This window comes from Nycticebus coucang, chromosome 2, assembly GCF_027406575.1.
Source record: "Nycticebus coucang isolate mNycCou1 chromosome 2, mNycCou1.pri, whole genome shotgun sequence".
Taxonomy (NCBI): Eukaryota; Metazoa; Chordata; class Mammalia; order Primates; family Lorisidae; genus Nycticebus; species Nycticebus coucang.
The window spans coordinates 94,877,163-94,896,205 of NC_069781.1; the positions used below are offsets into that span (position 1 = coordinate 94,877,163).

General features: G+C 40.5%; 1 protein-coding gene across 1 annotated transcript in view; it reads right to left on the bottom strand.

Moving 5' to 3' along the window:
* Positions 1-637: 637 nt before the first annotated feature.
* RASEF (RAS and EF-hand domain containing) overlaps positions 638-19,043 on the bottom strand; it is a 91,489-nt gene continuing 73,083 nt past the window's right edge. Inside the window, exons 16-17 of the mRNA XM_053577465.1 lie at positions 17,689-17,765; positions 638-3,332 (exon numbers count right to left, since the gene is read on the bottom strand). Coding sequence (XP_053433440.1) covers positions 3,227-3,332; positions 17,689-17,765 — 183 coding nt within the window. The 3' untranslated portion in view covers positions 638-3,226. The remainder of the gene's footprint in view (positions 3,333-17,688; positions 17,766-19,043) is intronic.

Below are 19,043 nucleotides of genomic sequence, written 5' to 3' on the forward strand. Positions count from 1 at the left end.
ATAGCTCTGTATGTGTGTGTGTGCATGTAGTGTCTGCATCAACTCTTTGCAAAGCCCCCCTTATTTAACCAGGTAATTCTCTGATCATCCACTCAATCATCAGTCCTCTTAAATTTCCAAGCACTCTGCAGCACAGGAGGGAGGTAGCAGTAGATACAGCGTGTAAGGGCGTGGAGCATCTTGTCTAAGTGATCAAGTGTAAGAGCAATAACCATGTTCATAAATTTAAAAAGGTGATACAGAAGTGGAAGCAGGCAGCCTCACTCTAGTTTTGGGGAGGGGTTCAGGGAAAACTTCCTAGAGGAGTTAGCCAGGCAATATGGGAGCAAAGGGAAAGGAGTCAGTGTCAAAGAAAGGGACTAGCTTCTCAGAGGCCACGAGGATGGCCAGGGCACTCTTGTACAGAAATCTCACCATTTCTGGCCGCCATGACCCACACTGGTCTACTGTGGCCCTGTGGGCCTACACCACTGAGCCACAGCATGGCACACCAGGCATGCATTCCTTTTCCCCACTGGGCAGCTTGCCACGTCCAGAAAGGCCAAGTGTTTCAGAGGTATGGTTCTATGATGACACATCCTAGAATTAAAATTACTTCAGGGATATCTGCAGTAGAGCTAAAGGAAACACCCAAAAGGCCAAAAGAAGCAAGCTTTATTGAATTTACAACACAGACAATATTTGTAGTTCCTCAGACATTCGCATTGCTATAAAAATTACACTTTATGGTATAATTATTAATGGTTTGAAGAGAAATAAACAGTATAAACAAAATGTGGCCCATACTATGAAAATGTAAGCTATATAAATCAAAATCATAAAACAATTATTCAATACTCAGAGGCCTACTTAATATATACATATGAAATTTCTTGTGCACACATACAATAAAAGCCTACAACAACCATTACTCTGAAGCTGATCGCTGTACAAATATGAAAATAAATCTTTAACCTCAATTTTATCTTCGGCAGGAGGGTTGCACAATTGTTTATGCAAATTACATCCAGCATTAAATAATCAAATGTCACATATGTCATACAAAACAGTAAGTGGAAAAATAAATTATGGAAATGCATGGGGCTGAAGGTTAATAGTGAAAACTGTCTTCTTATCCAACATTATTTTCCACAATGAAATTAAAATATTTTCCAATGCATCAGGATACATTAAAAAAAGATGGCAGTATAATTGTGACTTTAAAAACTTTCAAAGGAAAAATAGAAAGGTGAGTAACTTCCCTAGGACTATGCAAATGTATCAAATTAAGTCCAAGTTAAAAACATTAATATTTTTGTCCTTACTGAAAATACACTTTAAATTTGATTAAGGAGTTTTTCTTTAAACAAGTTGCTAACCATAGCTCCAAATCTCTACTTTGGATTATGTTACCAAAATATTTATCTGGGCTCAAATAATTGCAGATGATTGTTTGGTCTACCAAAGGCACCTGTGTAATTCCTGATCAACTTGGGTGTACTGACAGTACAATCCAGAGGCAAAGACCAAGGTAATACTTCTGTATTAAAGGTATATTCTTATGTACAGATTGTAAGATAAATATAAAGAGACACTTTGGAGGAAATAAATAAAGGCAACATAACACATACACAAACACAGTTTTGTGCAAATGCACCAAAACTCAAACCTGTGTCCCAGATATCAAAACACATATATCAAGTTCAATCTCATGCGGGTTCAAGGGATGACACTGAGGCAAACAGTAATGGCACGACTTTTGTTTCACCGTTCCACAAATTTAATATCCCTCTGTCCCCATTTATTTGGACAATTCTCCATGAACAAGGCACTCTCTTTGATCAGAAAGGTAATCTTTCTTTTTTCTTTTCTGGGACCAAAAACTATGAAACACGAAATAGGAAATCAAGGTAGAAATATGGAGGCTAGATCCAAACTTCTAGTAAAAATATTAGAGGTCTTCAATAGAAGAAGGCATGTTTTTCAAAACCACACATAGTATTTTTTTCATTGCTCATTATGTAAGAAAGTTAATGCTCACAACTATGGAGTGAGGGGATCTGCATTGTATTACAGATTATCCTTTAAACCATGGGAAGGTTTGAAAGAAGCATAAATATTTCCATTTGGCAGAATGCTAAATCATTCTAAGTGCTAGTACCATTTTTAACAAGATACATTTCACATACCGTAAGATTCACCCTTTCAAAGAGTGTAATTCAGTGGTTCTTAATATATTCAAAAAGTTGGGCAACCATCACCACTATTCGAATTCCAGAACATTGTCTACATCCCCAAAAGAAACCACATACCCATCAACAGCCATTCCAGTTCCCCAGCCCCTGGCAGCCCCTTGCTGGTGTATTTTGTTTTTTAAGCGTTGAGTGACAACTTTTGTGGGCATTGGACTTTCAGTAGTATGTGGTTTTACACATTTTCATTAGAATTTTTAGCACTAAATTTAAACCACAGACTTTGTAAGTACTCTGAGACAATGAAATACCGTCTTCTATATAGAAATATTTTTGTCTCAAATACGTTTTCTTTATAAAAAATAGATCATTCTTTTTCCATTTTCTCAATTAAATTCTGTTCTTATTGCAGAAGTGATAAAAATCAATACCCCAATATTAAAAAAGCAAGAATAGCCAGAGTCCTTATTAACTATGGGTCATTGGTCCTTGCAGTCCCCCAACTCCCCTGCCCCGCTCCACTCAAAGTACTGCCGCATCTGAGAGATGCCAAGTCCTGCAAGGCCAAGTTGCTGGTTTTATAGGTGAGGAAACAGATCTGACATGTGCTGGTGACATGTCCAAGATCCAAAGCTAAGTTAACAACAAAGCGAGGATTAGAACTCCCTTTCACTAGGACTCCAGTAAGAAATATTTTAAGTAAACATTGTCTTAGGTTATATACAACATCAGCACATGAATCCAATTATGTCAGCAAGTTTCTTCTATAGCTTTTGAGTATGTGATTTTTTTTTTCCCCACCACTTCAAAAACAATTACATGTTATCTTTTAAAACCAGAAGGACAAGATACATCTTCTCAGCCAGAGGGCCCAAGTCGCTCTTAGAGATACAGCAAAAAAGAGCTGAGGTTCTGGGGGGACCAGAGGGAACAGTCTGGATTTCCCACTCCGCAACCCTCCATCTGACAGTTTCAGTAGGATGCACCATTCTAGCAAGCCACACAAACTCAGTGGTTGGGAAATGAAGGCTTCACAGGCCAAAGATGTTTGGAATTTAGCCATTGCAACAATTCTTCATCTGTGTTGACTTCTTGGAACTGGTCCCAGTCAGATTGGTAATGGATTTGCTGTCGTCCTCATCTGTTCTTTTTTTCACTTCTCTGGAGAGAGGGTGGAAAGAGAGAGAATGAGAATTACTAAGGTACAAACCAAACACAAATGCCTCTGTAGAAATAAATATTGCAAAGCTTAGTGTTTACACGGGCCATCTAGACCAGTGATTTTCAACTGGTGTGCCATGAGAGGATCTTAGGAGTGCCACAGAATTTTTTTTAATTGTTGGGGATTCATTGAAGGTACAAGAAACCAGGTTACACTGACTGCATTTGTTAGATAAAGACCCTCTTGCAATTGTGTATTGCCCCCCACAGAGTGCCACGAAAAATTTTAAAGATCATTAATTAAACTATTTTTTGAAGCACAGTAAGTATATTCTTTTTTTTACTTTTTTTTTTGTGATCAATATAACTAAGTGTGCTGCAGAAGTTTAACTATAGGTTCAAGTGTGTTATGAGATTAGAAAGGCTGAAAAACACTCATCTAGATATTCTAAATGCTTTATAGGTATTGATTTATTTAATTTTTACAAGAACCATATGAATTTGTTGTGCCCCAAATGAAGGCAAAAAGAGGTTAAGAAATTTCCCTCAGATCACAAGACTGGAGGAGTGACATTCAAACCCTGTGGGCTGGTCTGGACGCCTGTACTCTGACCACCAGGCCATACCCAAACTCTTCCCCTCGCTCTCTCCTGAGGCTGTGGGATGCTGTATAGTCTGCCACAGGAAAGCTTGCTCCTTAAGACTCTGGAATCTGGTATCCAGGTCCCAGTGACCTTGCAGATCTTCACAAAAGCCAAGTGGTTTTGTAACCATCTTTTAATCACACATGATCACAGAGGTAACAATGGACAGTTAAAACCATCCTTTCACCTTATCCTAAATTTCTTTTAAAGTTAGTGGCTACCGGCAACAATGACATAAAACGTCTTATTCTCCAGAATCTGATAAAAGTCCCCTGGAACAGTGTCTTCCAAAGGTAGACTCCAGGGAGCGTGTGATAAGTAAGGTCTCTGAAATCTCACCTCAGACAAGCTGAGTGTGGAAGATGAGCACCCAGGCTCGTTCTCACACAATTCTGCCCTTCCTTGTCCATGCTTAGAACTCCCCCATCAAGAAGGATGGCTCTCTACCTGCTTTGACCAATAGCATATGGAGAAAATGGTGCCTGCAACTTCCAACTCCAAGTGTCATAATGCCTAGAGGCTTCAGCCTCCTTCTCCTTAAAGTCTTGGGCTGCCATTTAAGAAGCTCCAGGTTCCTCAACGGAGAGAAGCCAGCAGAGTGGCCACATGGAGAGGAGCCACGTGAGGGAGCAGCCTGGTGGCAGACACCTAAACCCAAGCCACAGCGTTGGTGGCCAGCTGAGCGTAAACACACAAAACACCCCAAGCAAGGGCAGTCAAGGAAGCTTCCAACTCAGATTCAGCCAACTCTGGTAACTGTGAGAAATAAAAAATAGTTGTTATTTCAGGCACCTAAGTTTTGGGATGGTTTATATGAGGTAGTCACATGAAGCTACTAGGAAGCTGTACATTTCCAGTAGAGCGACGTTACTCAATAGAAATATAATATGATCCACATTTCCTTTTAAATTTGTTAGGAGCCAGAATAAAAAAAATGAAAGGAAATAGGTGAAAGTAATTCTATTATTTTACTTAAGATATTAAGTATAGCAAAACCTTTGTCATTTCAGCATGTAAGCAATAAAATGTCATTAATATTTTACAACTGATGATACACATTTTCATGTTTTTCTTATGTAATACACTACCCCCTACACATGCACAGCACTGACAGGTGACATGTGAGTATTACAGGCAAGGATACAAAGACTTAAGAAGAGAGGAGAAGATACAACTCACCCTGTAACACCCAGTAAGACTCAATGAAGTGACCTCTAGAGCTGTCAGATAATAAATGTGCATTGTTTAAGCTGCTACTTGTGTGGGCATATGTTAAAGTGATAAGAGAAAATTAATATATCTTCCAAAAGCAAAATCTTGGTCTCTTGGTTATTTTGTATTCAAAAACTGTCCAGTTTAGGCCAGGTTCTGGGACCCTCCTCCTGTGAGCTTTGAGGGAAAGACAGATGTCTCAATAAATAATTGCAAAGTCACGGGGGAGCTCTAAACACATACGTGTGTGTGTGTGTGTGTGTGTGTGTGTGTGTGTGTTGCAGGCTTCCTGGAGACTCTGACATTGAAGGGACTTTTTGGAAGACTAAGAACTCACCTGCAGTCAATGAAGAAAGGAAATCACAGGTGTAGGGAACAGCATGCATAAAGGCAGAAGCATAAAGACCTTGGCCATGACTAGACAAAAAACTTGCTGTGTGTTGGAGGGCCTAATGCAGCCACACATGAACCCTTTCCTCAACCCCTCCTCCCAAGACAAAGAAGACGAAGGATCAGCCTGCCGATACCCCAAAAGTTTGCTCCAAAGACCCTAACTTTCTGGGCATGCTATAGAGTTTGCCTGCTCCCTCCAGCCCTATGAAAAAGGGTCTCAACTGGCCCGGTGCACACATACTTTTGCACTGCCCAGGCGGGTCCCCCTCTCCTTTCAATAAACCTGGCCTGAACATCTCCACTCCAGTGTCATCTCTGGGCACCACTGCTTACACCTTGCACTGTATCTGCAGATTTTCATTCATTTGGGAAAAAAGAAAATAAAATCAGAAAGGTAGGTGAAGTCAAGCTGTGAAGGACTATTAGCCACATGCTGAGGAGGCTAGATTTATGTTGTAGGAAGGACACCAATGCGGGATTGTAAACAAAACAGCAAATATTCATTGGATTTTTTATATGATTTCTCTGATTAAGTAGTGGAGGATGAATGGATATAGGAGAAATTTTGAGGCAGAAACCCCTATGCTAACCCAGGCAGGAAATTTTGAGGCCTAAACTAAACAGAGAAAGACAGAGAGACAGAGAGACACACACACAGAGATGCATGGATTCAAGACAGACAGGAGGGCACTGCACCCAAAGGGCCCTGGAGCTACTGCAGATGGGGAATGACGTGAAAGGGAAAGGACTCGAGCGAGACTGGCTCCAGGTGACTATTTTTTAATTATCATTTTGGTAGATTCCTGAGAGAGAGAATACAGAATGAGGAACAACTGTAAAGAAACATTAACCCTTTAGGATGTGGACATGTAGTCATTATACCTATGGGATTTCCAGTTGGTGGTTCAGAATATGCTAATGGGATTTTTTTAAAGAGATGGGGGTTAAAAATACTGAAACTGGAAGCCACTAGCTAGCGATGGTTCCAGAAGCTGTGGGGATCGAAGACAGAGAGAGAACAGTATGGAACTCTGAGACTACCGACATGGAAGTGGCAAGCCAGTGATTTGGGTTAGCAGTAGAGTCCCCACGTTGCTGCCTGCTTAGCTGTGTCACTTTGAGCAAACTGATAAGCATTCTAATTTCCAATTTTCCTATTTTAAAACGGATATAATAATCATAGCATCCTCACAAAACAACTCACATCTCGCCCTTCTGGGAGGTCAATGGCCTCTATCAGCTAAATTCCCTTTGGTTTCCTAGTTATACATTATTATTTTTTTCTCCTCAAATGTTAAGTTGCAAGGCCTGTCTTTTATTCCCATGATATAATATCTACATTGAACCTAATATGGGGCTATCCACACAGTAGGTACTTAGAATGCTGACGGGAAACTGAAAGCAAATATTAAGGAGGAAAAGCATACACCCCCATCTTTCATCTAGCTTTGTTTCTTTAATCTGCTAGAAAAAGCTGGCATGCTCACTTTAAGAAAATTAGAAATACAATTCCAAGTATCAAAAGCAGACTTAAAGCTGGGAAAATTAAGTCACCTCACTAAAAACTACCATCCATTTAACAATTGCATTTTATGCATCTTATGGGTAAATTTATGCCCAAAGGGTTCAGCTGTTATGCTAAACTAATACATCAGCCTGAGCTTTTTTGTGTTTTTCCCCAATTTCAAGTCATTGGTCAATCAAATATGCCCGTTGAACTTGAATCTATTGCAAAATGTTAAAGCCTGTGGTTCTGGTGATGGCAAATTTGCTTACTAATGGGAGCCTGGCTGTGAAAGAAAACCTATCAGCACTACAGGGAAATTGCATTTCTCGGAGAAACTTTTCTGGGATTGAGAGGTTATCCAGGAAAAGCAGAGTCATTCAGGTTGTTAACAAAACATTTATAGCCTCCCTTCAAATACAAATTGTTTCACACAGTGCAAACTCATCTACTCTTCTGGACCAAACATGTTGGGATCACCTTAGGAGATCTAAAGTGAGTGCACATGTTCTGCATTATGTATAACTTTCTAAAGTTTGCATAACTTTAAAAAAATGATACATTTACCTGTGAGACACTAACGTTTTCATTTGACACTTGGGCGTTATGACAAGCACATCGGAAGGCAGAGTGTAAAGCAGTTAAAGTCTTCCCAGATGTGCTTTATTTGTAATTTTCATATTTAGCATATCACTAATACCACCAGAGGCCCCAAACCAGGCCATAATGCAATAACAATTAACACAAAAAATTCTATGATAAGTGATTCCCAAAAAGCTTATCAGATTTCTAAAAAAAGTTACAACCTGCTCATTACACAGGTGAAATCACCTCTTTATCAAAATATCTTTGCATACCATTTGTTTTTAAGTAAACAAGCAGGAGCCTGTGTCTAAGTTACACCACCAACAGGGCCAGCTGACAGCTGTACAGGAGCAGATGAGGAGAAAGGCGGAGGCAGGTCACGGCCTCACCCATCTTTATGATACTATAAAGAGAATCTCAACTCTGCACTCTGGGTGAGACTGGGGCACTTCAGAGTCATTTAACTATAATAAGACCCCATCAGATAACTGAGCATTAGGTTGTGATTATGTTATTCAGCGGAGGACAGGTTATCACATGCGGAATCCTAGACTGTTAGAATTAGAAAGGGCCATGGAAACCATTTTATTCAGTCCCCTCCAGTTTACAGAATAGAGATGCTAAAAGTAAGACAGAGACTTGCTCAAAACTCCATAGGTACTCAGGGGTGAGTCTGAGAATGGACTTGAAGCCTCCTGGCGCATAATTTTCCAATATGCTGGCAGCAGCCAGGAACCGCGTGCAGGCCTGACCCCAGCATCATTTAGGGCGCTCCACTCACTGACTAAGGCCAAGGTAGCCCCATGGTGTTCTGAAGATGTGCACGTCCTTCCTGACACCATCTGCCCCAATGGCTACCTGCCTTCCATCCAGGCACCCTCATGTTAATAAAACACAAATATAGGTGGAGACAATATGGCTGACTGAAGCCAGCTTTCCACAGAGGCACCCTTCCAGAAGGAAAGTTAAAGGACAGAAATTTAGCAAGTAACCTGGTGGATTAGAGCTGCACCAGGAGAGGAGGTTGAAGAATGCACATCAACCCCACTGAGGTGAGCTGCGATCCCAAAGATACAAACAAAAGGTACATAATCCATCACCAAGCGGATGGGAGTCCCCTCCCCCATGAGAATGGCTTGGAGTGCCCTACAAACAAACAAGCAGAGTTCAAAGGTCCTTCCACTACACTCCACAGGAGAGACCCTCTAAAAACTGGACCTACCTCCCCTACTAGGGTTCCATGGTGTTCTCCTGCCAGGCATAAAACTGTATAAAACTGTACATATTCTCTACCTGCAATTCTGAGCTCTCAGCACTCCCCTCCACTCTCACTATGAGGTCTGGAGACTTGTCCCCCAGGAGTCCAGATTTTTGGGTGATTTCTCGAGGGGTGTGGACAGGGCCTAGACTGCAGCTGGTCAGTGCTGATTCTGCAGCATGGGAGTGAGGAGAGAACAGTTGCTGAGAGGGAACCACACTGGAGCAGTGGTGCCCCAAGGCGCAGAGCAGCAGCTGTTTTTGGCAACAATACGGCTCACTCCTGGATATTCCAAAGAGACACCCCATGTCTCCCTGGGCAACCAGAGGAGGCCGGGCATCTTCTCAGGTGGCAACCACCTTGGAACAGATCTGGGACAGAAATGCAGGCCCCATGAGTAAAGGGTTTGCCTGAGGTGGTACCGGCCTGGGTGGAGCATGGGGACTAGAAAATGCATGTGCAGAGCTGGGACTGACCCAGATGACCGCTTTACTGAGCCTAAGATGCACCCAGCCCTCAGGGGATCGTCAGCCTATAGACAAAGGAAGGCAGGAGACTACAACTGACAGCTAACCGAATACAAACCTGCAGGAGCAAACACAGGGCCTGAGGCGCAGGCTCTGGGAACTCAAAACAGCTTCTCTTCTGCAGAGGAATTTAGCAGGGACAGAAACAAATTCCCACGAAGTTGTTTTGTTCTGTCAGTAACATCAAAATCAGGTGCAGGCCTGGAACTGAGTGAACACCCCCCAGCCTCCATCAAGCACTCAAAGTTGTCAGGCCTGACCTCACCCTGCTGGATAGAGGCAGAGCACAGTGGCCTGGCTGAGCAGATATAGATTTCCTTATGATTCAGGCAGGTGCAAACCACTGGAGTATCTGTTCATTAGAGGCAACTGGGTCACAGACCTGCAGGGCTATCAGTGACTGGGTGTGACAGAGGTGCAAGGTGGGAAAGGAGGCATCAACCTTCCCACACTGATCTATTTGCTGGGTGGATCCTCCTGACTTCTCGGAGCACCGGAGCAAGTCATATCTGAGTTTTCACCAGACCCTTGTGATCCAGTTGCCAGAGACCTTTTAAACTCTCCCACCTGAGACAGGTGCTGACTGAGATAATTGATTTCGACGTTTTGAGCCGAGCAAATCACCCAAGGACTATTTAAGTAGTGCCCTGTGTGTGTGGTTGCAGGAAGGTTTGATTTTCCTTTTCCAATTATTGGCTGTAGGGGGCGGGGTGACTTAATTGCTGGTATTTCTCCACAGCTGAGATATAACACAGAGTAACTGTTTCACTAGGGTTGGACAGAGACCAGCTGAAATCAAGACAGAACCACTTAGCCCCACAACACCAAACAGGTCCCCAGTTTCTCAGCCCATAGCACTATACAAGTCCTGGACAAAGCGCCAGAGGAAAAAATCAAATGATGTAAAATAACCACGGGGCAGAATCAGGAGAAAAACTCTGGTAACATGAATAACCAGAATAGATCAACTCCCCCAAGGAAAGATATGGCAGATGTAACTGAAGATCCCATTTTTTATTTATTTATTTTTATTTTATTTATTTATTTTATATATATATTTTTTGTACAGACAGAGTTTCAGTTTATTGCCCTCGGTAGAGTGCCGTGGTGTCACACACCTCACAGCAACCTCCAACTCCTGGGCTTAGGCAATTCTCCTGCCTCCGCCTCCCAAGTAGATGGGACTACAGGTGCCTGCCACAACGCCCAGCTATTTTTTTGTTGCAGTTTGGCCGGGGCCGGGTTTGAACCCGCCACCCTCGGTATATGGGGCCGGCGCCCTGCTCACTGAGCCACAGGCGCCGCCCCTGAAGATCCCATTTATAAACAGCTGGCCGAGATGTCAGAAATCGAATTCAGATTTTGGATTTCAAACAAGATTAATAGAATGGAGGAAAATTTGGAATTAGAAAGTCAAGGAAAATTCAAAAATCAGAATTAGAAATTTGAGGAGAAATTCAAAAGTTGTCTCAAGAATTTAACGAATTTAAAGACAAAACCACCAAAGATTTTGACACACTGAAGAATTTGCAGCCCTCAAAGATCTGAAAAATACAGTAGAATCCCTCAGTAACAGAGTGGAACAAGCACTTCCTAACAGAAGAAAGGATTTCTGACATTGAAGACAAAGCCTTTGAATGCTCCCAAACTCTCAAAGAGGAACACAAACGGAGAGCAAAAACAGATCATTCTCTCATAGAGCTCTGGGATAATTCGAAGAAGGCTAATATCTGCCTCATTGGAATCTCTGAGTTATTGAAGTAGCCTGGCAAGGCACAGAGACCCTTCTCCATGAAATTATGAAAGAAAATTTTACAGACATGCCGAGAGATTCTGAAATTCAGATAGCAGACAGTTTCAGAACCCCAGCACAACTCAATCCCAATAAGACATCCCCCAGGCATATCATAATTAACTTCACTAAAGTTAATATGAAGGAGAAAATTTAGAAAGCAGCCATACATAAGAAATCCATTACCTACAAAGGGAAGAATATTACAATGACTGCAGATCTCTCTGCTGAAACTTTTCAAGCCACAAGAGGGTGGTCATTGACTTTTAATCTCCTAAAGCAAAATAACTTTCAACCCCAGATCCTATATCCAGCTAAACTGAGCTTCATTTATCATGGAGAAATTAAATACTTTAATGACATTCATATGTTGAAGAAATTTGCCATAAGCAAACCAGCTCTTCAATATTCACAGACCCATCCTCCATAATAACCAGCCCAATCCTCTACCACAAAAGTAAACTCATTGAGAAACTTTTGATCAAACTCCAACTTCCACAGTGGCAAAAGGATTAACAATGTCCACCGGACTTTCGAAAAACTCGATACCCAAAATTTTGCCAGGCTTATCAATATTCTCCATTAATGTGAATGGCTTAAACTGTCCTCTAAAGAGGCCCAGGTTAGCTGACTGGATACAAAAACTCAGGCCAGATATTTGCTGCATACAAGAGTCACATCTTACCTTAAAAGGTAAATATAGACTGGGGGTGAAAGGATGGTCGTCCATATTTCAGGCAAATGGTAATCAGGAAAAAGCAGGTGTTGCAATTCTATTTGCAGACACAATAGGCTTTAAACCAACAAAAGTAAAGAAGGATAAGAATGGTCATTTCATATTTGCTAAGGGTAATACTCAATATGATGAGATTTCAATTATTAATATTTATGCACCCAACCAAAATGTGCCTCAATTTATAAGAGAAACTCTAACAGACATGAGCAACTTGATTTCCTCCAGCTCCATAACAGTCAGAGATTTCAACACTCCTTTGGCAGTGTTGGATAGGTCCTCCCATAAGAAGCTGAGCAAAGAAATTTTAAATTTAAACCTAACCATCCAACATGTGGATTTAGCAGACATCTACAGAACATTTCATCCCAACAAAACTAAATACACATACTTCTCATCAGCCCATGGAACATATTCCGAAATCGATCACATCTTAGGTCACAAGTCTAACCTCAGTAAATTTAAAGGAATAGAAATTATTCCTTGCATCTTCTCGGACCACCATGGAATAAAAGTTGAACTCAGTAACAATAGGAATCTGCATAGTCATACAAAAACATGGAAGTTAAATAACCTTATGCTGAATGACAGCTGGGTCAGAGATGAGATTAAGAAGGAAATTGCCAAATTTTTGGAACAAAACGACAACAAAGTCATGAATTATCAGAACCTCTGGGATACCACAAAGACAGTTCTAAGAGGGAAATTTATAGCACTGCAACCTTCCTCAAGAAAATGGAAAGAGAGGAAGTTAACAACTTAATGGGACATCTCAATCAACTAGAAAAGGAAGAACATTCCAACCCCAAACCCAGTAGAAGAAAAGGAATAACCAAAATTAGAGCAGAATTAAATGAAATTGAAAACACAAAAATTATACAACAGATCAATAAATCAAAAAGTTGGTTTTCTGAACAGGTCAATAAAATAGATAAACCTTTGGCTAACCTAACCAGGAATAAAAAGAGTAAAATCTCTAATCTCATCATTCAGAAATGACAAAGACAAAATAACAACAGACTCCTCAGAAATCCAAAAAATCCTTAATGAATATTACAAGAAACTTTATTCTCAGATATATGAAAATCTCAAGGAAATTGACCAATACTTGGAAGCACATCACCTTCCAAGACTTAGCCAGAATCAAGTGGAAATGTTGAACAGGCCCATATCAAGTTCTGAAATAGCATCAATCATACAAAATCTCCCTAAAAAGAAAAGCCTGGGACCAGATGGTTTCACGTCAGAATTCTACCAAACCTCTAAAGAGAACTATTCAACCTGTTCCAAAATGTAGAAAAAGAAGGAAGACTACCCAACACGGTCTATGAAGCAAACATCACACTGATCCCCAAACCAGGAAAAGACCCAACAAGAAAAGAAAATTATAGACCAATATCACTAATGAATATCGATGCAAAAATATTCAACAAGATCCTAACAAACAGAATCCAGAAACACATCAAACAAATTACACATCACGATCAAGTCACTTTTATCCCAGGGTCTCAAGGCTGGTTCAATATACGTAAATCTAGAAGTATAATTCAGCACATAAACAAATTAAAAAACAAAGACCATATGATTCTCTCAATTGATGCAGAAAAAGCTTTTGATAATATCCGGCATCCCTTCATGATCAGAACACTTAAGAAAATTGGTACAGAAGGGACATTTCTTAAACTGACAGAGGCCATCTACAGCAAACCCACAGCCAACATCGTATTGAATGGAGTTAAATTGCAATCATTTCCACTCAGATCAGGAACCAGACAAGGCTGCCCATTGTCTCCACTGCTCTTTAACATTGTAATGGAAGTTTTAGCCATCGCAATTAGGGAAGAAAAGGCGATCAAGGGTATCCACATAGGGTCAGAAGAGAACAAACTTTTGCTCTTCGCAGATGATATGATTATATATCTGGAAAACACCAGGGATTCTACTATAAAACTCTTAGAAGTGATCAAGGAATACAGCAGCATCTCAGATTACAAAATCAACATTCATAAATCAGTAGCCTTTATATATAGCAACAATAGTCAAGCTGAAAAAACAGGTAAGGGTTCTACTCCATTTTTCCAGTAGTGCCAAAAAAATGAAATATTTGCGAGTTTATCTAACAAAGGACATGAAAGATCTCTATAAAGAGAACTATGATACTCTAAGAAAAGAAATAGCTGAAAATGTTAACAAATGGAAAAACATACCTTGCTCATGGCTGGGAAGAATCAATATTGTTAAAATGTCCATACTACCCAAAGCAATATACAATTTTAATGCAATCCCTATTAAAGCCCCACTGTCATACTTTAAAGATCTTGAAAAAAATAATAGTTCGTTTTATATGGAATCAGAAAAAAACTCAAATAGCCAAGACATTACTCAGAAATAAAAAGAAAGCAGGAGGAATTATGCTACTAGACCTCAGACTATACTATAAATCGATAGTGATCAAAACAGCATGGTACTGGCACAAAAACAGAGAAGTAAATGTCTGGAACAGAATAGAGAATCAAGAGATAAATCCAGCTACTTACCATTATTTGATCTTTGACAAACCAATTAAAAACATTCGGTGGGGAAAAGAGTCCCTATTTAACAAATGGTGTTGGGTGAACTGGCTGGCAACCTGTAGAAGACTGAAACTGGACCTACACCTTTCACCATTAACTAAGATAGACTCTCACTGGATTAAAGATTTAAACTTAAGACATGAAACTATAAAAATATTGGAAGAGAGTGTAGGGAAAACCCTTGAAGAAATCGGTCTGGGCAAGTATTTTATGAGGAGGACCGCCCTCCCCGCCCCTGGCAATTGAAGCAGCTTCAGAAATACACTACTGGGACCTAATCAAACTAAAAAGCTTCTGCATAGCCAAAAACACAGTAAGTAAAGCAAGCAAACAGCCCTCAGAATGGGAGAAGATATTTTCAGGTTATGTCTCTGACAAAGGTTTAATAACCAGAATCCACAGAGAACTCAAACATATAAGCAAGAAAAGAACAAGGGATCCCATCGCAGGCTGGGCAAGGGACTTGAAGAGAAACTTCTCTGAAGAAGACAGGAGCACGGCCTACAGACATATGAAAAAATGCTCATCATCTTTAATCATCAGAGAAATGTAAATCAAAACTACCTTGAGATACCATCTAACTCCAATATTCCAAGACCAGAGATGTTGGCGTGGATGTGGAGAAAAGGGAACACTTCTACCCTGCTGGTGGGAATGCAAATTAATACATTCCTTTTGGAAAGATGTTTGGAGGACACTTAGAAATCTAAAAATAGATCTGCCATTCAATCCTATCATTCCTCTACTAGGTATATACCCAGAAGACCAAAAATCACATCATAACAAAGATATTTGTACCAGAATGTTTATTGCAGCCCAATTCATAATTGCTACGTCATGGAAAAACCCAAGTGCCCATCAATCCACAAATGGATTAATAAATTGTGGTATATGTACACCATGGAATATTATGCAGCCTTAAAGAAAGATGGGGACTTTACCTCTTTCATGTTTACATGGATGGAGTTGGAACATATTCTTCTTAGCAAAGTATCTCAAGAATGGAAGAAAAAGTATCCAATGTACTCAGCCCTATTATGAAACTAATTTATGGCTTTCATATGAAAGCTATAACCCAGTTATAACCTAAGAATGGGGGAAAGGGGAGAGGGAGGGGAGGGAGGGAGGAGGATGGGTGGAGGGAGGGTGATTGGTGGGATTACACTGCAGTGCATCTTACAAGGTACATGTGAAACTTAGTAAATGTGGAATATAAATGTCTTAACACAATAACTAAGAAAATGCCAGGAAGGCTATATTAACCAGTGTGATGAAAATGTGTCACAGTCTATAAAACCAGTGTACAGTGCCCCATGATCGCATTAATGTACACAGCTATGATTTAATAACATAATAAATAAAAAGAACACAAATACAACCATCTGACAAAGTGAAAACACCGCCAATTCAGCAATGACTCCATCTTCATGTAAGTCAAAGACTGCCTTTTACTGAATTCCACCCCTCTTTAATGAATGCAGCTTCTTTGGCCAGAATGGCTCGTGTTGCCTACGTACCCACAAGTGTTTCAAAATTGGCATGTGACTCAATGTATCAAGGTTTTACCCTGGCTCTTTTTTGACAAATGTGGTATTAGCTCTTGATTCCTCTACTAATCACAAGCAAAAGGCTGAGTGATTCAGTTGGATCAATACATGTTTTAAAAATGCCATTTGGGGCGGCGCCTGTGGCTCAGTCGGTAGGGCGCCGGCCCCATATGCCGAGGGTGGCGGGTTCAAACCCAGCCCCGGCCAAATTGCAACAAAAAAATAGCCGGGCGTTGTGGCGGGCCCCTGTAGTCCCAGCTGCTCAGGAGGCTGAGGCAAGAGAATCACTTAAGCCCAGGAGTTGGAGGTTGCTGTGAGCTGTGTGAGGCCACGGCACTCTTACTGAGGGCCATAAAGTGAGACTCTGTCTCTATAAAAAAAAAAAAAAAAAAATGCCATTAAAAAAAATACCTGTTCTGGGTCACACTCAAAGTTAGCATTGTTTTTATTTTTAAATAAAAATGATTCCCAAGAGGTGGTTATCTCTCTTGGACTGATGTCAGAGTGGAAAATGTTTCAAGATGCTGAATGTAAGCCCAGGGCATCTGCCAAGCTCTGCTACCAATTCACGCCAAGTGGGCCACCTGAAGTCCTGGGATCTGTTTCCTGATTCTTTAAAGTGAGGGCAACAATCTACACCAAAGTCCCAATTCAAGCAGTCTATTAACAGAATTCTATTCCATTAGGCACTACAAATAACAGGTTGTTAATGAAAAAACAGTATCAAAGATACTGCAAAGTATTTTAACTATCAATGTTTATTAGCAGAAGAGTCCAATTACCACACTGAAGTTAAGATTCTTATAAAATCCTATAAATAATCACAAAAAGAATGACATGCCAAAAGTTATGTGTCAACTTTCTCTGCAACTAAAGATCAATGTCCTAAAATTTTGTTAATGCATGTTTTGATTTCCCACATTTTTTCCTTACATTTAATCCCTTTAGGCCAGTAAAGAATCACCTTTTCATTTGTAGCAGAAAACTAAGCAGAAAAGAAAATGTTAACAGATAATGTTGTTATTTTCTGAGAATACTTCAAGGATTAAAACATGTTTATATCCAAGGTCTTTAATGATGCCATTTTCATGCTCGTCTATACCCCAAAATGTTATTTATTATTAACACCATTGCTTTAGCTTAATAATTACCTAGGTAATAATTTTGAAAAAGTATTTCTAACTGGCAGGATACACAATTTACTTTGTAGGGTTTTCTCCCACCCTCTTTTACCCAGGAAAATGTCATAGTAGATAGTTGTATTCATAATAGTCTTTTATGTTTAAAATCTGGTTCCTGGAAATGATTTGTACAAGTCAACTATTAGCTTTGTGGTGACATTTTGCAGAAATGTCAACTATACCTCGGATGAATCTGTTTTGTTTGGCAGTAAAGCTATTTCGCCAGTGTTCATAGCAGCGTTACCAGTTTTTGTAATACCCATGTGTATTGGTCTCTCCTACCATGACTGAAAGACAAGACACCATTTTCCAAGGTATGTTCCAACAATACATTATGGTCAAGAAAGTTGGCGTATGCACCAAGTAGGTAAAACGTCCCATTTTCCAAATACAAGGCAAAACTTTACCGAGCAAGATGGAGAACAGCTTCCACAATATTGGAACCATCTTTGGCACTTGTTTCGCAGAATAATGCTCCGTAGGTCTGCAGAAAAGAAATATACTCAATTAAATGAATTAAACCTTTAGTTGGTTTCTTAGAATTTTTGCTTTTAAAATCAATGAAATAAAATAAAAATATTTTCCCGTTGAGCATGCTATGAATGCCTGATAGCTAAGAAACTGAATTTTGATACTCACAACAAAAAATAAGTTTGAGCCCAGATATTCCAAGACCAGTTACCTCGTCAGAGGATTTTTTACTTTGCATTTAAAAAATATAAAATTTCACTTTTTATGGTTTTTATTTCCAACACTCACACACATACTACCAAATGTTCACTATCAAATAATTTGAGAGACACAAAAATGATAGCTTAAGGTAACCACAAAGGAATTACATGCCCATATAAAATATGCTTCCCTTGGCCAGCAGCTAGCACACACACCCTCCTTCACATTATCATCCTGCCCTATCAGGATCCAGCAGCCTCTGTGGTGCTGAAACTATTCAACTTTCTAGTCTTCTCTTATCCAGCCTCCCTGCGGTTATGAATATGATCATTGATCACGTCACTCTCGTGTTCAAACCTTTCAATGGCTTTTCCACAGCCAACAAGGCCCAGCCTGGTGTAGCCCCAGACAGGCCTCCAGCCTCATCCCCACCCTTTCTCCCTCTGAGCCCCAGTTGCCCAGCCTTCCTGTTTCCCCAGTGCCCTAATCTCCTCCCACCTCAGGACCTTTGCACATGCTCTTCTCATTACCTAGGTTCACCTCTGCCACCTAACCCCTGTATCAGTCTGACTCCTACCTATTTTTTCAATTTTTAAGATACTCCTTCCTTGAAAGTAAGATTAAGTCTCTTCTAACCCTAAAACATTTATAGCACTTCCTATCCTAAAACCTCACCACACACTGTATTCTTCCTGCATGGCACTGGCCGCCACTCTAATGGCTCAAGTTATTTTGGGGTGGTTTTATCTGGCAAGCTGGAGACTTGTTCCCTTCTTAAAGGACAAGTGCCATGGGCCTGGGGGTGGGTTAACAACCCCATATGGGACCAGGGGAAGCTGTGATGCTTGCTCTGGAACAGGGACAGGAGAAGAGACAGACAATGGGGAGAGCCTCCATGATCCCCCAAATCCATGGAAAGGCAGATGCACTTGTAGCAGAAACACTTGGTGCTGTTGCTAACTTGTATATGCAGGATGGCAAGGGCTGAAATAGTGGCTGTGCCTAAGGACGCAGGAGAGGAGAGGTCACAACAGGCACAAGGGGCAAACCCTGGCAACACTGAGAAATCATGGAGGGGGAATAGAACCAG